At 41.2% G+C, this 21,582-nt stretch overlaps 1 protein-coding gene across 1 annotated transcript; it reads right to left on the bottom strand.

The window, feature by feature from the left end:
• Window positions 1–260: 260 nt before the first annotated feature.
• Window positions 261–20,570, bottom strand: LOC121863357 (tripartite motif-containing protein 6-like; the record flags this gene model as incomplete). Its single annotated transcript, XM_042361976.1, has 3 exons — window positions 20,434–20,570; window positions 7,589–8,305; window positions 261–395 (listed from the first exon to the last, which is right to left on the bottom strand). Coding segments are annotated over exons 1-3 (855 nt in total), but the record flags the coding sequence as incomplete, so codon positions are not given.
• Between the last annotated feature and the right edge of the window lie 1,012 nt (window positions 20,571–21,582).

Below are 21,582 nucleotides of genomic sequence, written 5' to 3' on the forward strand. Positions count from 1 at the left end.
TACGACATTTAACCCTTCAATATGTCTTCAAAGAGACCATGACGCAGAGAAAGTGGTGCTAGTGCTTCCAGGCATAAGCACAAGTCACTATCTATCCAGGAAAAGGGTGAATTTCCATGGTCCGGCACCGGTCAGGTCCCGAGGTTGCCGGACTAGAGAGGTACAACCTGTAATAATAATAATATCAATAATAATTTACTATCAATATTACTTCAATTTTTTATCTTAGTGGGAAAAAGGTCTTAAGATGTTAAACTTACAGTTAATTTGATTGTAGTGATTTCATCAAATTTCTCCAAGATGGTGGAGGCTGAGTCTCCCAGGTGGAGGGGGGCAGCTGTGGCAACAGCCTCTGTGGGTATCGTGTCCAGGGCCAACCTGATGCTCTCCTGCACCTGTTGTTACCAACACAAATATTACTGGACATCAAAGACACATTAAAAGATGGAACTATTAAAACAATACCACTGATGCGTTGTTGAGCACAAGAGTGAAGCTACAAACACTTACAACCTTTCTGACATATTAAGTGAATTAAAATGGTCAAACCTACGTAAGAGCAAAAGGTTAGTTTGAGTCATTCTTGACCAGAGTCCCTATGAATGACATACTGGATTAGTAACACCGGAGCTACAATGGACATACTTCTACATGTTAAGTATTCATACGACTTGTTAAAATTGGACAAACGTTAAATTATTTTTTCTCTTTGAATTAGTTTTTCCATCATAAATTAGGTATGAGTATGGGACACCTCTGTCCCTGATTCTAACAGAGAAAACTTTGACTATGAGTTGTTACCCACAAACACCACTTTACTATAGATATGCTCATGATTTGGGCTTTCATTTGGGCCAAATTCCTTCAAGAGTTTTGATAACATTTTGGACTCTGATCTTAATGATCTGGTTCCTACCACCAATTTAAGGTTAGAATGAACAGTTGCCTGCCATTGTACTGTACAATACTTATTATAATTACTTTACTGTAACACCTGTATGTCCACTGTTTTTACTGTCAATATTCTTCCACAAAGATGCCAATAATTTCTTCCATGTCTTTATGAGCTCTCTGGATATGTGTGCTTCTCCCTCCCGGGTATATTACTGCACATATAATGTTCAAATAACTGAAATAATCAACAAAGTCAACTGTACTGTATTGTACTGTATTGTACTGTGCTGTACTGTTTTGTACTGTGCTGTGCTGTACTGTGTTGTACTGTGCTGTGCTGTACTGTGCTGTGCTGTACTGTGCTGTACTGTGCTGTGCTGTACTGTGTTGTACTGTACTGTGTTGTGTTGTACTGTGTTGTACTGTGCCATACTGTACTGTACTGTGCTGTACTGTACTGTACTGTACTGTACTGTACTGTGTGGTACTGTACTGTGTTGTGTTGTACTGTGTTGTACTGTGCCATACTGTACTGTACTGTGCTGTGCTGTACTGTGTTGTACTGTACTGTGTTGTGTTGTACTGTGTTGTACTGTGCTGTACTGTACTGTAGCGTACTGTGCTGTGCTGTACTGTACTGTACTGTACTGTACTGTACTGTACTGTACTGTGTTGTACTGTACTGTGTTGTACTGTGTTATACTGTGCTGTACTGTACTGTAGTGTAATGAGTGATTGTCAGACCAAAGCTTACAGCCCAGAATTATGTCACATATAACAGCGAGTACACCACAGACCTCGTGGTACCACCGCATTCCGGGCTGACACACCTCAGGTCGACCCAAGGGACTTGACCTCGCCCGCTAATGACGTGAGGCGGTGACCTACAACCACACCTAGCCAAGACACCTGGCCAGGACCACACCTGCACACAATTATCCAGATCAAACCAGTTTAGTGTTAATTGTTAGAGGTCAGAAGCCGGCTGGGCCGACCCCATATAAAGGCCCTACAGTCCCGTCCACGGGCGTTCCATATTCCATTACCATTCTGGTTATCATTCTGATCCTGGTTGTCATTTGAACATTCTGAGGAGACGCTCATTACTCTGGAGATTCTCAGAGTCAAGCTCACCCTCTCCCCAGGTCGGGAAGGGGACTTCCCGACCAGACCCCAGCTAAGCAGAAGCCTCTCATAGGAGGCAGCCCAGCCAAGCATTCACTGGGCCTACGTCAGGGTACACGTGAGTCTTGTCAGAACGTCCTAGGGTGAGTTACCTACTGTGGGAAGTGTATTCATTCAGGTGTGTCCGAGAGTCAGTGTCAAGTAACGTAAAGCATAATGTGTTAGTACCCCGATATAATAGTGATATTAATGTGTCCATGTCATTGAGTGAATTAATAAATAGTTGTATCGAAGAGGTGTTTAACAAGTTGTCCCTTTAAGAAGTGATATATGTGTATTGACATACGAGATAAGATAAGCGTAGTGACGCTGTGCAAATAACATCCAGGCCACGCTACCAAGTTTCCTACCTTTACATTCCTACTCTCTATACTTCCTACTTATGTATGTAATTCTCTTCTTGTGAGTTTTGTCTCATTATATTGGTGACAGCGAACTATATACGTTAATCCACGCCTTCCTCGCTTACTCATTACAATGGTGTCAGCGTACTTAACGTAACTCACGCCTTCCCTCGGTTTGCCATAACACCTGGCTCGTCTCATCCTTCATTTGATTCAGTCTAAGTATTGTCTACAATTGTGTAATAAGTAATTCCTGTGTCGTAGCGTCGTAGCGTGAAAAGTGTCCTAGTGTGTCACCGTTAGAGCTCAAGTAAATGTCTCTTGTGGTGGTATGCGCGAATTTTTAATAGAAATACGTTCAGTGCTTAACGTAATTCCTCAGTGTCACCCGCTATCTGTGGCATTCTCAGTAGCCCAAGTGCAGGTTGATTGTTGGTCAGTGTTAAATGTAGCCATTGTGTTTCAGTGATGAAAGCGGTGTCTGTACTAACTGTTATAACTTAACATGTCTTTTAACCTACATCCTCCTCCCTGTCCTAATCCTTACCTCACTCTCCTTACCCTTCCTCCCATCCCTGCCCCGCCCTGCCCCGCCCCTCCATTCCGTGCCCCTCCCCGCCCCGCGAAGCCTCGGCCTGGCCCGATCAACCACGCCTCGGCTCCTCCCCACCTCACCCGCAACGCACCAGCCTGGCTGGGCCTGGCCAGCCTCGCCTCGCCCCGTGCCGCCCGCCCCGCCTCGCCCCACCCCGCTCGTGTGACCTCACGTCCTTCTGACCCGCCCCGCCTCGCTTGACCACACTAATCCCCCGTCTTTTGTCCCGTAAGCTGTGTGTTGATGATGATGATTAATATAACGTAATATTGCGATGAATGCAGAGCTTCATTCAGTGTATTTTTATGCTATTATGATCTGTGATGTACTCTTTGACGCGCAGTGATAAATGATATTCAGTGTAGTGCGCAGAGCTTCACTCCCCGACCCAGCCTGATGAGAACATTGTCGTGACGGAAATGATAGTTGCCAAACATTGACGTATCGTATAAAGTAAACTTTTTTTTTGCGAATGCACTTCCAACTAATCCATCACCCCTTTAGGATTGTTTCTCTGTCAAATGTCACACACAGTACCACCCATGGCCAGCCGGACGTCAACCACAGTACATACGAGCAGAGAAGAACCAGCATGATGAAAGCAGCGTGATGAATGCAGCTTGATGAAGGCAGCACGAAACCCACCACACACCACGTCACTTCTTTCAAGTCCTCCCTTGGTATAGGATTAAGAAGATTTTATATTTTTCTACTTTAGGAAGTAAGGAGTGTGGAATGGATCGCCACACAACGAACCCTGGTGAGCCCAGCCAGGGAGGGATTCACCACTGTGGAAGGTGTAAGACAGGACGGTCTTTGGTCTCGCCGACACTCACGTACGGAGGGCGAGCCCTGGTCCGCGGAACCTGCCTTACAGTCATCTAAGGAGACGACAGCCCAAACAGTGGACCGGCTTTCATCCCGGCCGGAGAGGGCCGACGGCAGATGAACAGAAAATCGTCTGGAATATGTTGAAAATGATGATGTTGCAGAGAAGAAATGCAGATGAAGCAGAAAAATTCATCTGGAATATGACAGAAAACGAAGATGTATAAAGAAACTCAGATGGAGCAGAAAAATTCGTCTGGAATATGAAAATGATGATGTACTAAGAAAAAAGGAAGATGGAACAGAAAATTCATCTAGAAGATGTTGAAAATGAGGCTCTAAACGTAGAGGAAGAACGCAGATGGGACAGAAAACTCGTCTGGAATAGTATAGAAACCAGGAGGAAGTGAGAAGAAGTCAGAAGGTGTGGAGAAACGACCTACAAGGTGCGGTATGTGAAGAAAGAAGACAGAAGATGTGCTATGTGAAGAAAGAAGACAGAAGATGTGCTGTACTGACATCACAAGAAAGTCGATGATGAAGGACCAACCGACTACAGCTGCTGAGCTGCCGCCATCCCCTATTTTTCAGATACCAGCTGGATGGAAGACGTGAGCTATGCCGGACCCAACTAATGTACTGATGTTGTTGATGTATAATAAAAAGATATCAATACCCTAATATGTGAAGTAGGAACATTTTTTGTGTATTTTGAAGTATTTTCTCTGATTTTGTTGATGTTTACTACAAAGAATGTCTTTTTTTAGTCTCACTTTTTTCTATGAGTTCATTTGATCAATGTCTTGGACTATGAAACACGATGTTGTAGCTATATTACTGACTGAGATGAATTATTATTTTGACATGAGCTGATAAGGAAATGTAACACCTGTTATTGTTTGTAGAATGTGATTTGCAAGGTTGCCTCGGACACTATGCTACAGATGAAGGATTTTTTCATTCTATGTTCACTTGCTATGTTTCCTTTTTCTCCTGGCATAGAAGCTTTGATCTTGGCGGGAGGTATAGTGAGCTTTGTCAGATCAAACTAGCGCCAGTAGAAAAACATACACCTATGAGATTGTTGGTTGTAAATGTGAGACTATGTTATCGCCCCGGGGATTATCTTTGACACCACACGTGATGTTGCTGTCTATATGTGGCATCAGTCTCTGTGATGAAGCTTTGGTCTTGGCGGGAGGTGTAATGAGTGATTGTCAGACCAAAGCTTACAGCTCAGAATTATGTCACATATAACAGCGAGTACACCACAGACCTCGTGGTACCACTGCATTCCGGGCTGACACACCTCAGGTCGACCCAAGGGACTTGACCTCGCCCGCTAATGACGTGAGGCGGTGACCTACAACCGCACCTAGCCAAGACACCTGGCCAGGACCACACCTGCACACAATTATCCAGATCAAACCAGTTTAGTGTTAATTGTTAGAGGTCAGAAGCCGGCTGGGCCGACCCCATATAAAGGCCCTACAGTCCCGTCCACGGGCATTCATATTCCATTACCATTCTGGTTATCATTCTGATCCTGGTTGTCATTTGAACATTCTGAGGAGACGCTCATTACTCTGGAGATTCTCAGAGTCAAGCTCACCCTCTCCCCAGGTCGGGAAGGGGACTTCCCGACCAGACCCCAGCTAAGCAGAAGCCTCTCATAGGAGGCAGCCCAGCCAAGCATTCACTGGGCCTACGTCAGGGTACACGTGAGTCTTGTCAGAACGTCCTAGGGTGAGTTACCTACTGTGGGAAGTGTATTCATTCAGGTGTGTCCGAGAGTCAGTGTCAAGTAACGTAAAGCATAATGTGTTAGTACCCCGATATAATAGTGATATTAATGTGTCCATGTCATTGAGTGAATTAATAAATAGTTGAATCGAAGAGGTGTTTAACAAGTTGTCCCTTTAAGAAGTGATATATGTGTATTGACATACGAGATAAGATAAGCGTAGTGACGCTGTGCAATAACATCCAGGCCACTCTACCAAGTTTCCTACCTTTACATTCCTACTCTCTATACTTCCTACTTATGTATGTAATTCTCTTCTTGTGAGTTTTGTCTCATTATAGTAGCATACTGTGCTGTACTGTGTTGTAATGTGCTGTGCTGTACTGTGCTGTACTGTGTTGTACTGTACTGTGTTGTGTTGTACTGTGTTGTACTGTGCCATACTGAACTGTACTGTACAGTACTTTACTGTGTTGTACTGTACTGTGTTGTACTGTACTATGTTGTACTGTGCTGTACTGTACTGTAGCGTACTGTGCTGTACTGTGCTGTGCTGTACTGTACTGCACTGTACTGTGTTGTACTGTACTGTGTTGTGTTGTACAGTGTTGTACTGTGCCATACTGTACTGTAGCGTACTGTGCTGTGCTGTACTGTACTGTACTGTGTTGTACTGTACTGTGTTGTACTGTACTGTGTTATTGTTGTACTGTGTTGTACTGTGCTGCACTGTACTGTAGCGTACTGTGCTGTGCTGTACTGTACTGTACTGTGTTGTACTGTACTGTGTTGTACTGTGTTGTACTGTACTGTACTGTACTGTGTTATACTGTGTTGCACTGTACTGTACTGTGTTGTACTGTACTGTGCTGTGCTGTACTGTGTTGTACTGTACTGTGTTATTGTTGTACTGTGTTGTACTGTGCTGCACTGTACTGTAGCGTACTGTGCTGTACTGTACTGTACTGTGTTGTACTGTACTGTGTTGTACTGTGCTGTACTGTACTGCAGCATGCTGTGCTGTACTGTGTTGTAATGTGCTGTGCTGTACTGTGCTGTACTGTGTTGTACTGTACTGTGTTGTGTTGTACTGTGCCATACTGAACTGTACTGTACAGTACTTTACTGTGTTGTACTGTACTGTACAGTACTTTACTGTGTTGTACTGTACTGTGTTGTACTGTACTATGTTGTACTGTGCTGTACTGTACTGTAGCGTACTGTGCTGTACTGTGCTGTGCTGTACTGTACTGTACTGCACTGTACTGTGTTGTACTGTACTGTGTTGTACTGTGTTGTACTGTACTGTACTGTGCTGTACTGCACTGTACTGTGTTGTACTGTACTGTGTTGTACTGTACTGCACTGTGCTGTACTGTACTGTGCTGTACTGTACTGTACTGCACTGTACTGTGCTGTACTGTGCTGTGCTGTACTGTGCTGTACTCATAAGTCAACAGCATGTCAGTTTTATTATAACTTTGTCTCTTTCATACTAAAATTATTACATAAACATGAGATTTATTTTATTGTGAATCTTTCCAAGTAGAAGCATCAATGGAGAGGGCCAAGTCTCCCAGCTGGGGTCTTCCTCTCAACGACTTATGGACCAATTTGTCTTAAAAACTTTGTTAACATAAAGGTGCGTTTGTGTATAAGTAAAGGAATATATTTGAATTTTTTAAGACCTAAATTGTGTGTAAATGTTTTCAGTCTCCTGAGAAAGAATAAAGTGTATGATTTTAATCATTTATACATGATGCTGCATTAAGTGATGTTAAAGAATTACTCATATGCTGTGTCTTCTTGTTAGCAACTGGGTGAAGTACCAAGTGTAAAGTTACTTCACCTCACATGAGAAAGTCAACACTTGGATCCTAACATTTTGTTGAAATAACCATCAAGTTATTTACTGAAGGAACTGTACACAACAACCATCAAAGATCACCAAATGCTATTACTGTAAATATTATGGTTTAGTAGCCTCCACTAACATACCTTCACTGAGGTGTGGACAGTGTTCACGTTTGGGAATTGTTCCTGGCACTTGTGGATCCAATCTTCTGTCACCACACTACGCCGATCAGCGTAGTCGATGGCGGTGTCCAACTCCTGAGCAGAGTTGACTGTGCCGAGGCACTCCAGCACAGCCTGCAGCTGCTGCTTTTCTTCCTCTCCTTCAGTGCTCATATCCTCCACACTGGTCTCCTCCTGCTCCACAAGTTCTTTTGCTGCCTTGTTTTGTTCCAGCAGACCATTCAGTCTGTCCTCAAGAAGGTTGTGTTCAATTTTCAAGCCTTTCACCTTCTTCCCATAGTTTCCCAGCTGGGACAGTTTCTCATCACAGGCAGTGATGAGGCTGATGACCTTGTTCATCTCCTCCAGCAACAAGGACCGTAACTTCTTGTTCATGCCTCTGGGTCCATCTTGAGGAGGTTTTGTTGGTGCTTTTGTTTGTGCTGGCTTGAGCGACACACCTTTAAGTCTCCTTATGAATGATTCCATCCCATAGTTTATGGGAAGTTGAGTTACATCAGTAACAGCCAAAGTGTTGTGGTCAGCATGGCAGTTGGGACAGGTGAACTGAGAGTTCTTTATCATGTCAACAATGCAGACAGTGCAGAAGGTGTGGCCACACGGCAGACAGCGCGGGCGTCGAAGAGCTTCATCAAAGTTGTCAAAACAGACTTTACACTCTTCTGGCTTGTCGTTATCCTGTGAAGAAGAAGAGCATCCTGTCAGTGTATATTAAAACATCATGAAAGATGTACCGGTATATATATATACTGTACTGTGTTTACCTTGCCTCAGGTCTACCTTACTTGTATGTACAGTAAATCAAGTGTCTAGATGCCTTGTCTTAGGTTCCTAACTGGTGTAAAGTCTACTCTGGTTTATCATAATCAAGAGTTTATTCAAGGAGTCCAAGTTTCTACTGTTCATATCCCACAACTATTCTGTCTACAGCTACAGTAATTACAATTGTCGCTCCTGTTACATCAATGATCATTAATCCTGTAGAGGGAGTCCGTCTTATTCATATACAGTGGGGTCTCATTTTACACAGGTCTCACATGTGTGGTTATTGCTCACACCATAAATTGAAATAATGAAATGTGACCGTAGTTATAGCTCTTGTGGGTAGTGGTACAGTGATATTTTGCTTATTTAGCACCAAATTTAGCCATTTTATTGGACATTATAAGAGCATACCATAAGTACAGAGCCACCCTGGGCCCTGCACTTCCAGGGGCCTCGTGATCTCCTGGCTAGTAAGACATAAATTAGAAAAAGAAAGCTGTGCTGATTGGAAGCATTTTAGTGAAAACTACAATTTCATGAGTCATCAGATGAACATTTGTTCAACTTAACCAAATGGATGGAAGTGAAAAGAAGGTTGTGTTTTATGAACACCATAGATACACTCATGTTACAAGACTTGAATAAAGAAAAGGAACAGTGGTGATCGGTTCTAACACGTATTATAGCAGCTGTGCAGTACCTAGCTGAGCACAACTCTGCTTTGGACAAGTCATCGAGTGTTGGAAATTCTCACAATACCGACGAAGCCAAGACGTTTTCAGAGCTTCAAGTACTGTTCTCCGAGAACTCATTCCCAAATAAACCAAAAATGCACTTCAGGTCCTTCAGTTTGTAAAATCTCTCAATGGTTCCTTCCCTAATGCAGAAATAGAGTATAGGATTTTGTTGACAGTTCCAGTCACAATGGCATCAGGGGAGCAAAGTTTGTCTAAAGCTGTTTAAGGACAACTTCTGTATACAGTATATGATGGATGACCTGCACGTCTTCTGTGGATGCACCATGGCACCCTAACATATAGTTCTTGGTGGATGACCTGCACGTCTTCTGTGGATGCACCATGGCACCCTAACATATAGTTCTTGGTGGATGACCTGCACGTCTTCTGTGGATGCACCATGGCACCCTAACATATAGTTCTTGGTGGATGACCTCCATGTCTTCTGTGGATGTACCATGGCACGACTTACAGCTCTTCCAACGTGTGCTGCAGTATGAGGCCGTAAACCCGCTGATCTCCACGAGCGCATTACGTGCATTTCAACGGCATCTCTGGTTTCTGACTGCTGAGATGGTGCCTCTTGCACTTTTCAGCAACAAGGTGCCAGCAGATGAACGTCGTATACTTGCCAACAGTCTCCTAGCAGTCAAACCAGACAATGAATCGTCCAAACCATCAGAACGCTTTGGAATGGGATTTGGGAAGTCAAAATTTCCCGTCTACAGTCACTCTCTCAACAATGCTTGCTGACTCGGTTGATTGTGACTCCTGGTTCACATTCCATGCTCTTCAGCTCGACCTAAATTTCCTTGCATTAGATGTTGAAGACTGGCAACTGTCTACCGCATACCAGGCATCTGCAATCAACCTGAAAGCGCTTAATGCCATCAATGACCGTGCCGAGCGTGGAATCGAGTTCGGTTCAGAATATCTTTCATCGGCCAAGAGAGAAGAACACTCCCAGAATGTGCTCCAAGTTGTTGAACGGGACTTTAAGAAGCTCCCGAACCTGCACTAGCGATGTTCAGTGTAACTAATGTATTTAACAGTGTAACTAATGTATTTAACAGTGTAACTAATGCTTAGATGGATGTCAGAATGAGAAATCTTATGTTAATGTGCCCTTATAGTGAGAAGTTAATTTTGTACAGAGAACTGTAGTGATCTCACAATAAACAATTAGTGATTGCTGATTTTTTATATATATAAAAAAGTGTGTCCCAAGGTTTATTTCAGCAACTATACCAGTGAAGATGGTGGAGTATAAGCTATAAATCAGGGGTTCTCAACCAGGGGGGAATTCCCCCCAGGGGGGGAAGTCAGGTTTTCAGGGGGGGGAATGTATATGTACTAATATGGAAAAAATAAAGGATTTTCAGTATTATATGCATATTATTTGGAATGCACTTTTTGAGGCAGACAATCTTGGAAAGGAGGGGGGGGGAATGACATTCTGACATATGGTGAAAGGGGTGCATGGAGCAAACAAGGTTGAGAACCACTGCTATAAATGATAGAACAAACAACTGTACCAGTCAAGATGGTGGAGTATAAGCTATTAATTACACTGGTCTACAAAAAAATATTGTTTTTTTCTGGCATGAAACCTTTTAACTGTTTTTTACTAACTTTAAGGTGCTGAATCCAAATCTGATCTCAGATTTGCTCCATCACGTAACGTGCCAGAATTTACTGAGCTACCAGAGATTGAGGATATAGACCGGAATTCACCTGTTTCTACTGATGAAGATGAAGAGACTGATCTTTTCAAGCCATCTGGTGAAGATTGTGAAAAGCCAACGTTGTTTACTCAGTCAGAATTGAATGATCTGGTCAGAGATCTAAATTTGCCAAAACAGTCTGCTGAATTGTTAGCTTCCAGGCTTCAAGAGAAACGACTCTTAAAACCTGGCACGAGTGTCTCCTTTTATCGCAACAGAGAAGAGCAACTGCGGAAGTACTTTCATTCATATGACCAGCTTGTTTTTTGTAATGATGTAGAAGGACTTCTTCTCTCCATGGGACTACCAGCATATGATAGTAAGGATTGGAGACTTTTTATTGACAGTTCTAAAAGGAGCTTGAAATGTGTTCTTCTTCATAACGGAAACAAGTATGGTTCAATTCCAATCGGACATTCTGTACAAATTAAAGAAGAGTATGAAAACATTAAGACTGTTCTAGAGAGGTTGCAATACCATGCTCATGAATGGTTAATTTGTGTGGACTTGAAAATGGTAAACTTTCTATTGGGCCAGCAAGGAGGGTACACAAAATACCCCTGTTTTCTGTGCTACTGGGACAGCAGGGCTACAGCAGACCATTGGGTGAAAAAGAATTGGCCACCAAGACATAGTTTGACGCCTGGTGACAAGAATATCATTAACGATCCTCTGGTTGACAGGAAAAACATTGTCCTTCCTCCTCTGCACATAAAACTTGGTATCATGAAGCAATTCGTCAAGGCTCTTGATCATAGTGGAGAGTGTTTCAGATATATATGCTCAACCTTTCCAAGTCTTAGCGACGAGAAGAAAAAGGCAGGGATTTTTGATGGACCTCAAATAAGAACACTACTCAGAGATCCACACTTCCTTGCAACAATGACTGAGGCACAGGCAAGAACTTGGAATGCTTTTCTCTAATGTGGTGCGGAACTTCAGTTGGTTGAAAATGTTCAAAGGAGGGCCACCAGACTGGTGCCTGCACTTCGACACCTCAGCTACCCTGAGAGATTGGAGTGCCTGAACTTGCCTAGCTTATACTACAGACGGGCAAGGGGGGACCTAGTTGAGGTGTATAAGCATCTCAAAGGGCACTACTCAGTTGAGTGTCCTTACTTGGAGCTGGCGGACGCTCGCCCCACAAGGGGTCACAGCTCAAGATTGAAGAAGCCGCAAGTCCAGAAAACCGTGAGGGCAAACTTTTTCGGAGTGAGGGTTGTAAACTCTTGGAACAATCTATCAGAGAGTGTTGTGACGGCACCGAGTGTGAGCTCTTTCAAGAGAAGACTTGACCAACACTGGAGCGGGTTCAGGTACATTCAGGAGCCGGTGCATGCCCGTACTTGCCAACAGTGCGTGACAGAGACGTGACTGATCGCCCAAGCGGCTAACGAGCCGATCAGTGGTGAAGAGGATAAAAGTAAAGTAAAGGAACTTCTTAGGGAACAAGAAAGCGGACAACTATCAAGAAATTGTGGAAGAGCTGCTCTTGAGTTTACAAGCACTTGGATGCAGAATGAGTATCAAGGTTCACTACTTACACAGTCACTTGGACGAGTTTCCAGAAAATCTGGGAGAAGTGAGCGAGGAGCAAGGGGAGCGCTTTCATCAAAACATTAAAGTAATGGAAGAACGTTACCAAGGTCGATGGCACTCGAACATGATGGCGGACTATTGCGGGAGTTTGATGAGAGACATTCCAGAAGCTGTACATAAGAGATCGGCCAAAAAGAGGAAGTTTATATAACTGTAACTTGATCTTAATACTTGCACTATTTCTACCATACATTAATTGTTTTTTTCACCCTTCAATGTTACATTTAAATATTATATGTGCAATAACTTTCCAATTTGATATTAACAATTTTTGGTTATAGAAAAATACAAATTATAATGCTGAAAAAATTCATGTATACATGTTTAAACCGTCAATTTTGATCCAAAAGTTTACGTTTCCCAGCAAAAGTGCAATATGGTATATCTCAAAAACCTGATGTGATAGACAAAAACCAAAGTCACATTTGGATTCTGCACCCCAGATTTACTTAAAATCCGTTTAAAAACCTTGTGCCAGAAAAATTGTGTTGACCGGTGTTATAGAACAAACAACTGTACCAATGAAGATGGTGGAGTATAAGCTATAAATGATAGAACAAACAACTGTACCAGTGAAGATGGTGGAGTATAAGCTATAAATGATAGAACAAACAACTGTACCAGTGAAGATGGTGGATTATAAGCTATAAATGATAGAACAAACAACTGTACCAGTGAAGATGGTGGAGTATAAACTATAAATGATAGAACAAACAACTGTACCAGTGAAGATGGTGGAGTATAAACTATAAATGATAGAACAAACAACTGTACCAGTGAAGATGGTGAAGTATAAGCTATAAATGATAGAACAAACAACTGTACCAGTTAAGATGGTGGAGTATAAGCTATAAATGATAGAACAAACAACTGTACCAGTGAAGATGGTGGAGTATAAGCTATTAATGATAGAACAAACAACTGTACCAGTGAAGATGGTGGAGTATAAGCTATAAATGATAGAACAAACAACTGTACCAGTGAAGATGGTGGAGTATAAGCTATAAATGATAGAACAAACAACTGTACCAGTGAAGATGGTGGAGTATAAGCTATAAATGATAGAACAAACAACTGTACCAGTGAAGATGGTGGAGTATAAGCTATAAATGATAGAACAAACAACTGTACCAGTGAAGATGGTGGAGTATAAGCTATAAATGATAGAACAAACAACTGTACCAGTGAAGATGGTGGAGTATAAGCTATAAATGATAGAACAAACAACTGTACCAGTGAAGATGGTGGAGTATAAGCTATAAATGATAGAACAAACAACTGTGCCAGTGAAGATGGTGGAGTATAAGCTATAAATGATAGAACAAACAACTGTACCAGTGAAGATGGTGGAGTATAAGCTACAAATGATAGAACAAACAACTGTACCAGTGAAGATGGTGGAGTATAAGCTATAAATGATAAAACAAACAACTGTACCAGTGAAGATGGTGGAGTATAAGCTATACAGTGATCCCTCGGTTAACGAGCGCCTCGGTTAACGAATTACCTTCCATAAGATTCTTAACTTCGGTTAACGATCATTCCCTCTTTTAACGAATTCCTTACGAGTGGCCCCCAACATGTTTTTGCTTGCACACTAGCTGTCGTATTAGTCCGCCAATACAATAATCGGTTCTAGGGCTTAAATTCCTTACCATTTTAGTAAATATCAAGAAGGTTGTACTATTCAATCATTTGTAAAGTTTTTTATTACATTTTTTAGTAATTTTAACAATTATTGAACGTAATTGAAGTACAGGAAACTAGTTTTATGCGCGCCAAACAGCCTGTCAACACACCAAACAGGCGTCAGTCTCAGTGTCTTTTCAGTGGAGGTAACATCTTGCTTCAAACTCTCTTCAGCATAAACGCTTTTTTTCTGTGTTTTCAGTCAAATTATTGGTCATTTTGAAATTTATTTAACATATTGATGATATATAGCGCAGTGCAGTGTTAATTTAAAGAAAATATTCTTTATTTACAGCAATTAAACTTAAAATATCACGTGTTGATATTGTGTTTGAATCCAGCATGGGTCCCAAGAAATCTAGAAATGCGATTTCAATTCAGGTTAAGCAGGAAATTATAAAGAAACATGAACAGGGCATTAGAACAAATGTGCTAAGCAAAGAATATGGCACGTCGACATCAACTGTGTCGACAATTCTTGCACAGAAAGACAAATTCAAGGAAGTGAAAGTGAGAGACAAATCTACCAGAGTGTTCAAAGGTATATCCCTAATAGCAGAAGCAGAGAAGTTACTTCTCATCTGGATTAGGGAAAAACAGATGAAAGGTGATTCAGTTTCTACTGAATTTATTTGTGAAAGAACCAGGGAAATATACGAACATTTAAAGGTAGATCAACCTGGTTCTTCAGGCACAGACTTTGAAGGTTTTAGGGCCACCAAGGGCTGGTTCGAAAAATTTAAGAAAAGACGTGACATATTTAGTGTAGTTAGGCATAGTGAGGCTGCCAGTGCTGATAAGGAAGGAGCAGCAAAGTTTTTAGTGGAATTTAAAGAACTGATGGATACAGAAAATTATCTTCCACAGCAAGTGTTCAATGTGGACAAAACTGGGCTGTTCTGGAAAAAGATGCCCAAAAGAACATTTATCACCAGAGATGAAGCCTCTTTACCTGGGCATAAACACATGAAAGACCGTCTCACTCTATTGCTTGGTGCCAATGCTTCAGGGGATTTCCGACTGAAGCCTATGCTTGTCTACCACTCTGAGAGCCCCAGGGTGTTCAAGCAACAAAAAGTGGTAAGAGGACGGCTTGGAGTTTATTGGAAATCCAACGGTAAGGCATGGGTGACAAGACAGCTCTTTAATGAATAGGCTGTTGAGGTGTTTTGCCCTTCTGTGAAGAGCTACCTAACCACCAATAAACTCCCTTTAAAGGCTCTTCTCCTTCTGGATAATCCCAACACTACATCAATCATACAGCCAATGGACCAGAATGTGATCAGCAACTTCAAGAAGTTGTACATGAAGAAAATGTTCAGGAGGTGTCATCAGGCAACTTCCACTGATCCTGAACTAACAATGGATACAGTTCTGGAAGACATAGTTTAACATCCTGGAGGCTGTAAAATTTATTGTGTCCTCATGGCAAGAAGTCTCCACTATAACCCTCAATTCTTCATGGAAAGCACTGTGGCCATCAGTAGTCCGTGATTTTAAGGGATTTCAGGATGAAACAGAGTTGGACCAGGAGATTGTGTTCATTGGTCAGTCATTGGGCCTTGAAGTGGAGGAGGATGATGTAGAAGAGCTTGTGATGTCTCATGAGGAGGAACTTACTCCTGATGACTTGAAGCAACTGGATGAGATGTTAGAGGCTGACAATGGTGAGGAGGAAATGGAAAGTGATGACCATATGTCTACTTCAGATTTGAAAGATGTTGTTCACTACTGGGAGATGTTCAGGAAACTGGCTTCAAGGCACCCAGATGTGGAAAAAGCAGAACTTGGTTTGTGTAATGTTGAGGACACAATGGTCTCCTTCTTCAAACATCAGTTAATGATGAGGAGGAGAGATGCCCCACAAACAAAAATTGACAGTTTTTTCACTAAAAGGCAGCGAGAAAAAGATGCTAGCCCTCAGCCTTCCACTTCAAGAAGGAGAGAGGATGTTCCTGCTGGAGAATCTGTCAGTCCAGAGGTTCCTAACATTTTCATGGAAGGTGACTCACCTTCCAAGAAGCAGTAAAATGCTTCTCCTCCACCCCCACTTCCTTCTCTTCTCCCTTCTCCTTCTCCACCTCCCACTTCAAATTCACATCAGCATCATCATTCAGGAGCCTTTTACATACACACCTCAAAGTAGGTGTACTTTACTACCTTTTTTGTTGACTTTAGGCAATTTTCGGTGAGCTGGAACCAATTACCCAAAACCCATTGAAACAATGATTTCGGTTAACAAATTTTTTGGTTAACTAGCAACCTGCTGGAACGAATTGTGCTCGTTAACCGAGGGACCATTGTATACACACACAGGTTGTACCTCTCTAGTCCGGCAACCTCGGGACCTGACTGGTGCCGGACCATGGAAATTCACCCTTTTCCTGGATAGATAGTGACTTGTGCTTATGCTTGGAAGCACTAGCACCACTTTCACTGCTTCGTGGTCTCTTTGAAGACATTGAACGGTTAAATGTTGTACAGTAGGTTCTCAAATTTCGAGAGTTTTTAATTTGGACAAAAAAAAAAAATAAACACGCCACAATTTCAAATTTCGACAACGGAAACTCGAATTTTGACAGGTTTGAGCGGTCCGCCAACGTTTAGGCGTGCACAATCGTGTAAACAGTGTCATTTCTCTTATGGACAAAAGATTCATTATTGTATATTACTGAATGTCTTTTTCATTGAATTAATGTTTGTGTGTGCAAAATGAACAATACAATTCATTAATAATCCATGGAATATTAAAACACACGAGGAGACGAGACGGCATTGTTTTCGTTAATGTTTACAAAACCAGTAACTGGTTGATTCTAGATATAAAACTGAAGAAATAACACCCTGGTTGTAGCTGTAGTAAAATTAATGTAAAAAATTAATATGGTAAGTAATATTATTTAATGTTAATAAATGGATCAATATAAGTAGCTAACCATTATTGGTAAAGAAAAAAAGTGAGATCGCGTATGTAAGTGCACACATGTGTAAACATATCGTCATTACTCTACATAAGAATATGAAAGCAACGCATATTTACTGTTCATACCGGGTATATATTTTAATTAATATTTCTAAATTTAAAAAAAAAATTCTACCCACCAGTGGTGGTAAAGTTGAAAACATAAGGACAGCCAATATTGTTGTGTGTGTTTTTACTTGGATGACAAAGTTGCCAAGTCATCAGGTTTAACTCTAGTTGAAGCTATAGAACATAAAAAAAATTTCTGTGCTGTTTTTAGTTTTTATTAAACTTTATCTGTGTTATTTTTGTTGGTTAATTAGGATGTTGCGTTATTACAGGTAGTAATTCGCCCAAAAAGTAGGGTAAATAAGGTAAAATTTAGCCAAACATTGAAAGTACCAGACTCAAATTAATTTTCTCCATGGGCAAACTAAAATTGTTCCGGACCACGGGAGTTTCCGGACCACAGAATGCCGGACTAGAGAGGTAAAACAAATGTTAATTAAGAACTGCCCCAACAAGGCAGGTGTCTCGGCCAATGACAATGAGGGTCTATGTCACGGCCCCTCCGGCCAATGAGGCGGAATCCCTCTCTCCCTTTCCCTCGGTTCTCTTTTATTGTGGCGGGATCTACGCTCTGATATTGATTAAAGTAAAAACCCATAAGAGGGTGGGAGTTTTGTTGCTTCAAGCCAACATTGCAACAACCCAGTACATTACTTCATGATGCGTTACCTACCATCTGTAAGTACAGTCCTTTAGCTTCAAAATGCATCAAAAAATAATGCTTTATCTCTAAAAACAACAAAGTTATACACGTTTGAAGTTGGAAAAACTTTAAACGCGGTTTTCTCGGTTTCAAAATTTGGTGCTGTCATGGTCACTTTGACTGCTGATCTATTTAACTAATGATTCTTATTAAACTCCACGCCCGCAAAACATGAGTGAGTTAGCGACCCCTGAGAAGACGTGTTTTTTCCCCATAGACGCTACACTTGTGTTCCCTCCCAGAGTCCCGCCTTTGTGAAGACAGTTGTCAAGGCGTTGTTATTCCACTTTCTCCTGGGAAGCTCAATCTTGAATTAGTCTGTGTAAATCAACTCAAGTAATTCGCCAGACATTTGTCAACTGAGGGTCATCTTTGAATGAGTAACAGTTAGTTTGTTTGTAATTATTGTCATTGCGTGAGTAGCAATCACTGGCAACTCAGGGGTATATATACGTAAGACGAGCCAAGGAAAGCGTTTCCTGACGCTGCTCCCATGTCTCTCCAGATCCCATTGTGATTCTTGAATCGCTCTTCCATTCAACAACGGCCTCGGATGTAGTAGATGACCAACAGGGATCATATACGAAACGATGGCACCGATGCGGCCTGATTAATGTGCCCCACGGCTTCGTTGGGCCAGACCCCAGACCCGCCATGTGTCTGGCTACCCCACAATAACAACAGGCGAGCCCTAGTGTTCTATCCTGGGTTACTCCTTGGAAGTATATGTCCACAGAGAGTGTTGTGACATGTATGTTAGGGATAATTAGATGGATATTATTATCCCATGTTGGGTAGTGGACCCTGTATATGCTAGTGTCAGTATTAACATATATGTGGAGTAAAATAATCTACAATGAGTGCCATGTAATGTAACACCAATAATGTTGTGAGTAAGAGTAAGAATGTAGGAACTGAGTTTGCAATAAGCCCAGGAGTTGAGCCTGGTAGTTGTATGAATAATACAATATCTTTCCCCATTGATTGCAAATTAATAAACTTGTTTTTAGAATACTTTAGGTGTATTCCTTTCTCCCACAGTATTTTACCTTTATTTCCATCCAAGTGACCTGATACCAGAATTACCCTACCCATGCGCCTAGACCCTCGACCATGCTACCAAAAGAATAGGTGACGGAACTGAGTAATAGTAAGACTAAGAGAAGTAAGTAAGATGAGGGTGGTGTAGATATAGAGAGGGAACCGCGCCCTCACAGTGGGAATAGCCCATACGATGCGGGGTGCCTCAGTTTGTGATTAACAAGATTTGTAAGCAGATGAAAGTGTTGGGTCACTACCTTATGACCTGAATGTGGTGGACACCTGCTGTCCCTAGGGCAGGGGTGGCGAACCTTTTTGAGAGCGTGTGCCCAAATTGGCGATAATATTCAGAAAAATTCACTCGTGTGCCCGTGGGAATTTTGAGCAAAAGATCATCATCATCATCATCATCATCATCATCATCATCATCATCATCATCATCATCATCATCATCATCATTTTTATTATTATTATTATTATTATTATTATTATTATTATTATTATTATTATTATTATCATTATCATTATTAAAATATTGGTATTTTACAAAAAATTTACCGAGAAAGAGAACAAAATGCTTGAAAGCTTTCTTAGAGAAGTCTGTTTAGGCAACCAGTAACTCTTCTGAATTGTTTTAAAAGGGACAGCTTAAGGAATTACATGTATTTATAACTAGTAATTCACACGAGGTAAAATTAATGAATTACGTGACAATAATAATGGGCCTTCATTTTAGAAGAAAGGAGGAGTCCCGTTGACTATTTACGTGTATTCATTTTTTTACTATTAACAAAAGTATAACAGAGAGAGGTTGAAATAAATGAAAGCATTTTAGAAAAAGCCTGCTCAAAAAATAATTAATATCAATATTTTTAAAAAGACAACTGAAAAATAACATCATTTATAAATAGAACTGAACCTTGTAACCAATATATGAAATGTGACAGTGAAATGAAAAGCTTTGGTTCATATTATAAAACAAAACAAAAAACAAGGAAAGGAAAATAAGCAAATTTTACTCTGAGTGAGACTTTTGCTGCTGCACCAACAGATATTTTATATCAGGCTTGTATTTGGTTGTGAAGAGAGCTATCATTACCCCAATACTGATGTATACACTGGGTCGGCAGGGATTTAAAAACGTGTCATCAGAAGTAAAGTGTTCCAGCAACCACCCAGCTGGCTCCCAGCAAGACACTGGAGCACCTTAGGTTGTGTCTTTATTCAAGACATCTTCAGAGGCAACTCAATTTGCAGGGACTGAGAGAGGCTTATATACAATGGGTGACCTTACATAACATCAGGTCAGGTCAATAACATGGGCTCTACTAATCCACACACCACCTCTACCACAAACAAAAGAATAGCTAATAAAAACTGGGGGACATAACAAGTCAGGTCAAAAACATGAGACCCACTAATCATCTACCCTACATCCACCTCAAATGCTTTCAAAGCATTTTTAACCTTAGGCCACTGACAAATAAATTGATATAACATATCAGTTTTGTACTGACCATCACTGAGGTTTATGAAGTCCGTAGATCTCTGGCAATACTTATGGCATTAATCACCTGCTGCGTTATGTTAGGTGCAATTTGACCACTCTGCTGTAGGTCCACAATCTCACTGAAGGCTAATGCTGACAGAGGGCTGTTAAGGAGGTAAACATTTGAATATTAGTACCAAGATTATGTTACACTTTATGTCAATAAAAGTTCCGAGAACCCGACGAGAGAGACTGCAAGAGACCCACGGAGAGCTACCGTCGGGTAATCACGGCTAACCCGCACAATCGTGGAAAATGGCCTAAAAATGCTGTTGCTCAAGATGGCAGTGACTGATCTAGCAAAAAGTATTACATCAATTTACTGGACGAACACTCGGGCAGGCTTATTCTACGTAAAGAAAGACCATCCTCATTGAGAACAAGAAGCTTATACGTACAATATTTCTTTTAATATCAATCTGAGATGGTCACACACAACTATGAAATGGAACAAACTAAGAAACAAATCTACATAATTCTATGATATTGAACAAATGTTTTACATCTAAGGGTGTTTAAAATGACATTATTTAGGAACTTGAGCCATCCTGGATAGTGAACAGACACACATTTGAAAGTGGATCATTCAAAGGTTTTTTATTTACTAAACACAAGCAACAATGTACAGTGTTCTGGTATATCATAAAAAAAGTTGCTCATGTCGTAGTCAACACACCTTCCGGGTACATCAACAGCTACAGTAATACTGCTTCATGGTTGCACATGTTAACCAGCAACCTGTGCCAATTTTTCTGTAAATGCTTTCTTACCTCATGAAAAGCCTAAAAATGGGAAGGGATAAGTTGGATGTTTTTCACCTTGATTTACCTGGTGATTTAAAATTAAAGCTCCTCCTCGTTTACCATTGTCAAAATCCCTAAACACTGAAACTCATTAATAAAGTCTCTGCTAATTGTGTGGAAAAGTGATGCACAGATTTTTATCATCACTTATTTTCCCAGAGTCAACAGCATTAAAGGAACCACTGCCATCACCTCCAGCTCCTGGGAGTTACTGGAGTGAGCTAGTGTCATCACCAGAGGTCCAGGAAATCTCCTCAGAGTGTGACAAGTCACCTCCATCCTCCCCAATGTAACCAGTCATCACCCACACCAAC

Source organism: Homarus americanus, unplaced genomic scaffold (assembly GCF_018991925.1).
Source record: "Homarus americanus isolate GMGI-L3 unplaced genomic scaffold, GMGI_Hamer_2.0 scaffold29371, whole genome shotgun sequence".
NCBI classification, from domain to species: Eukaryota; Metazoa; Arthropoda; class Malacostraca; order Decapoda; family Nephropidae; genus Homarus; species Homarus americanus.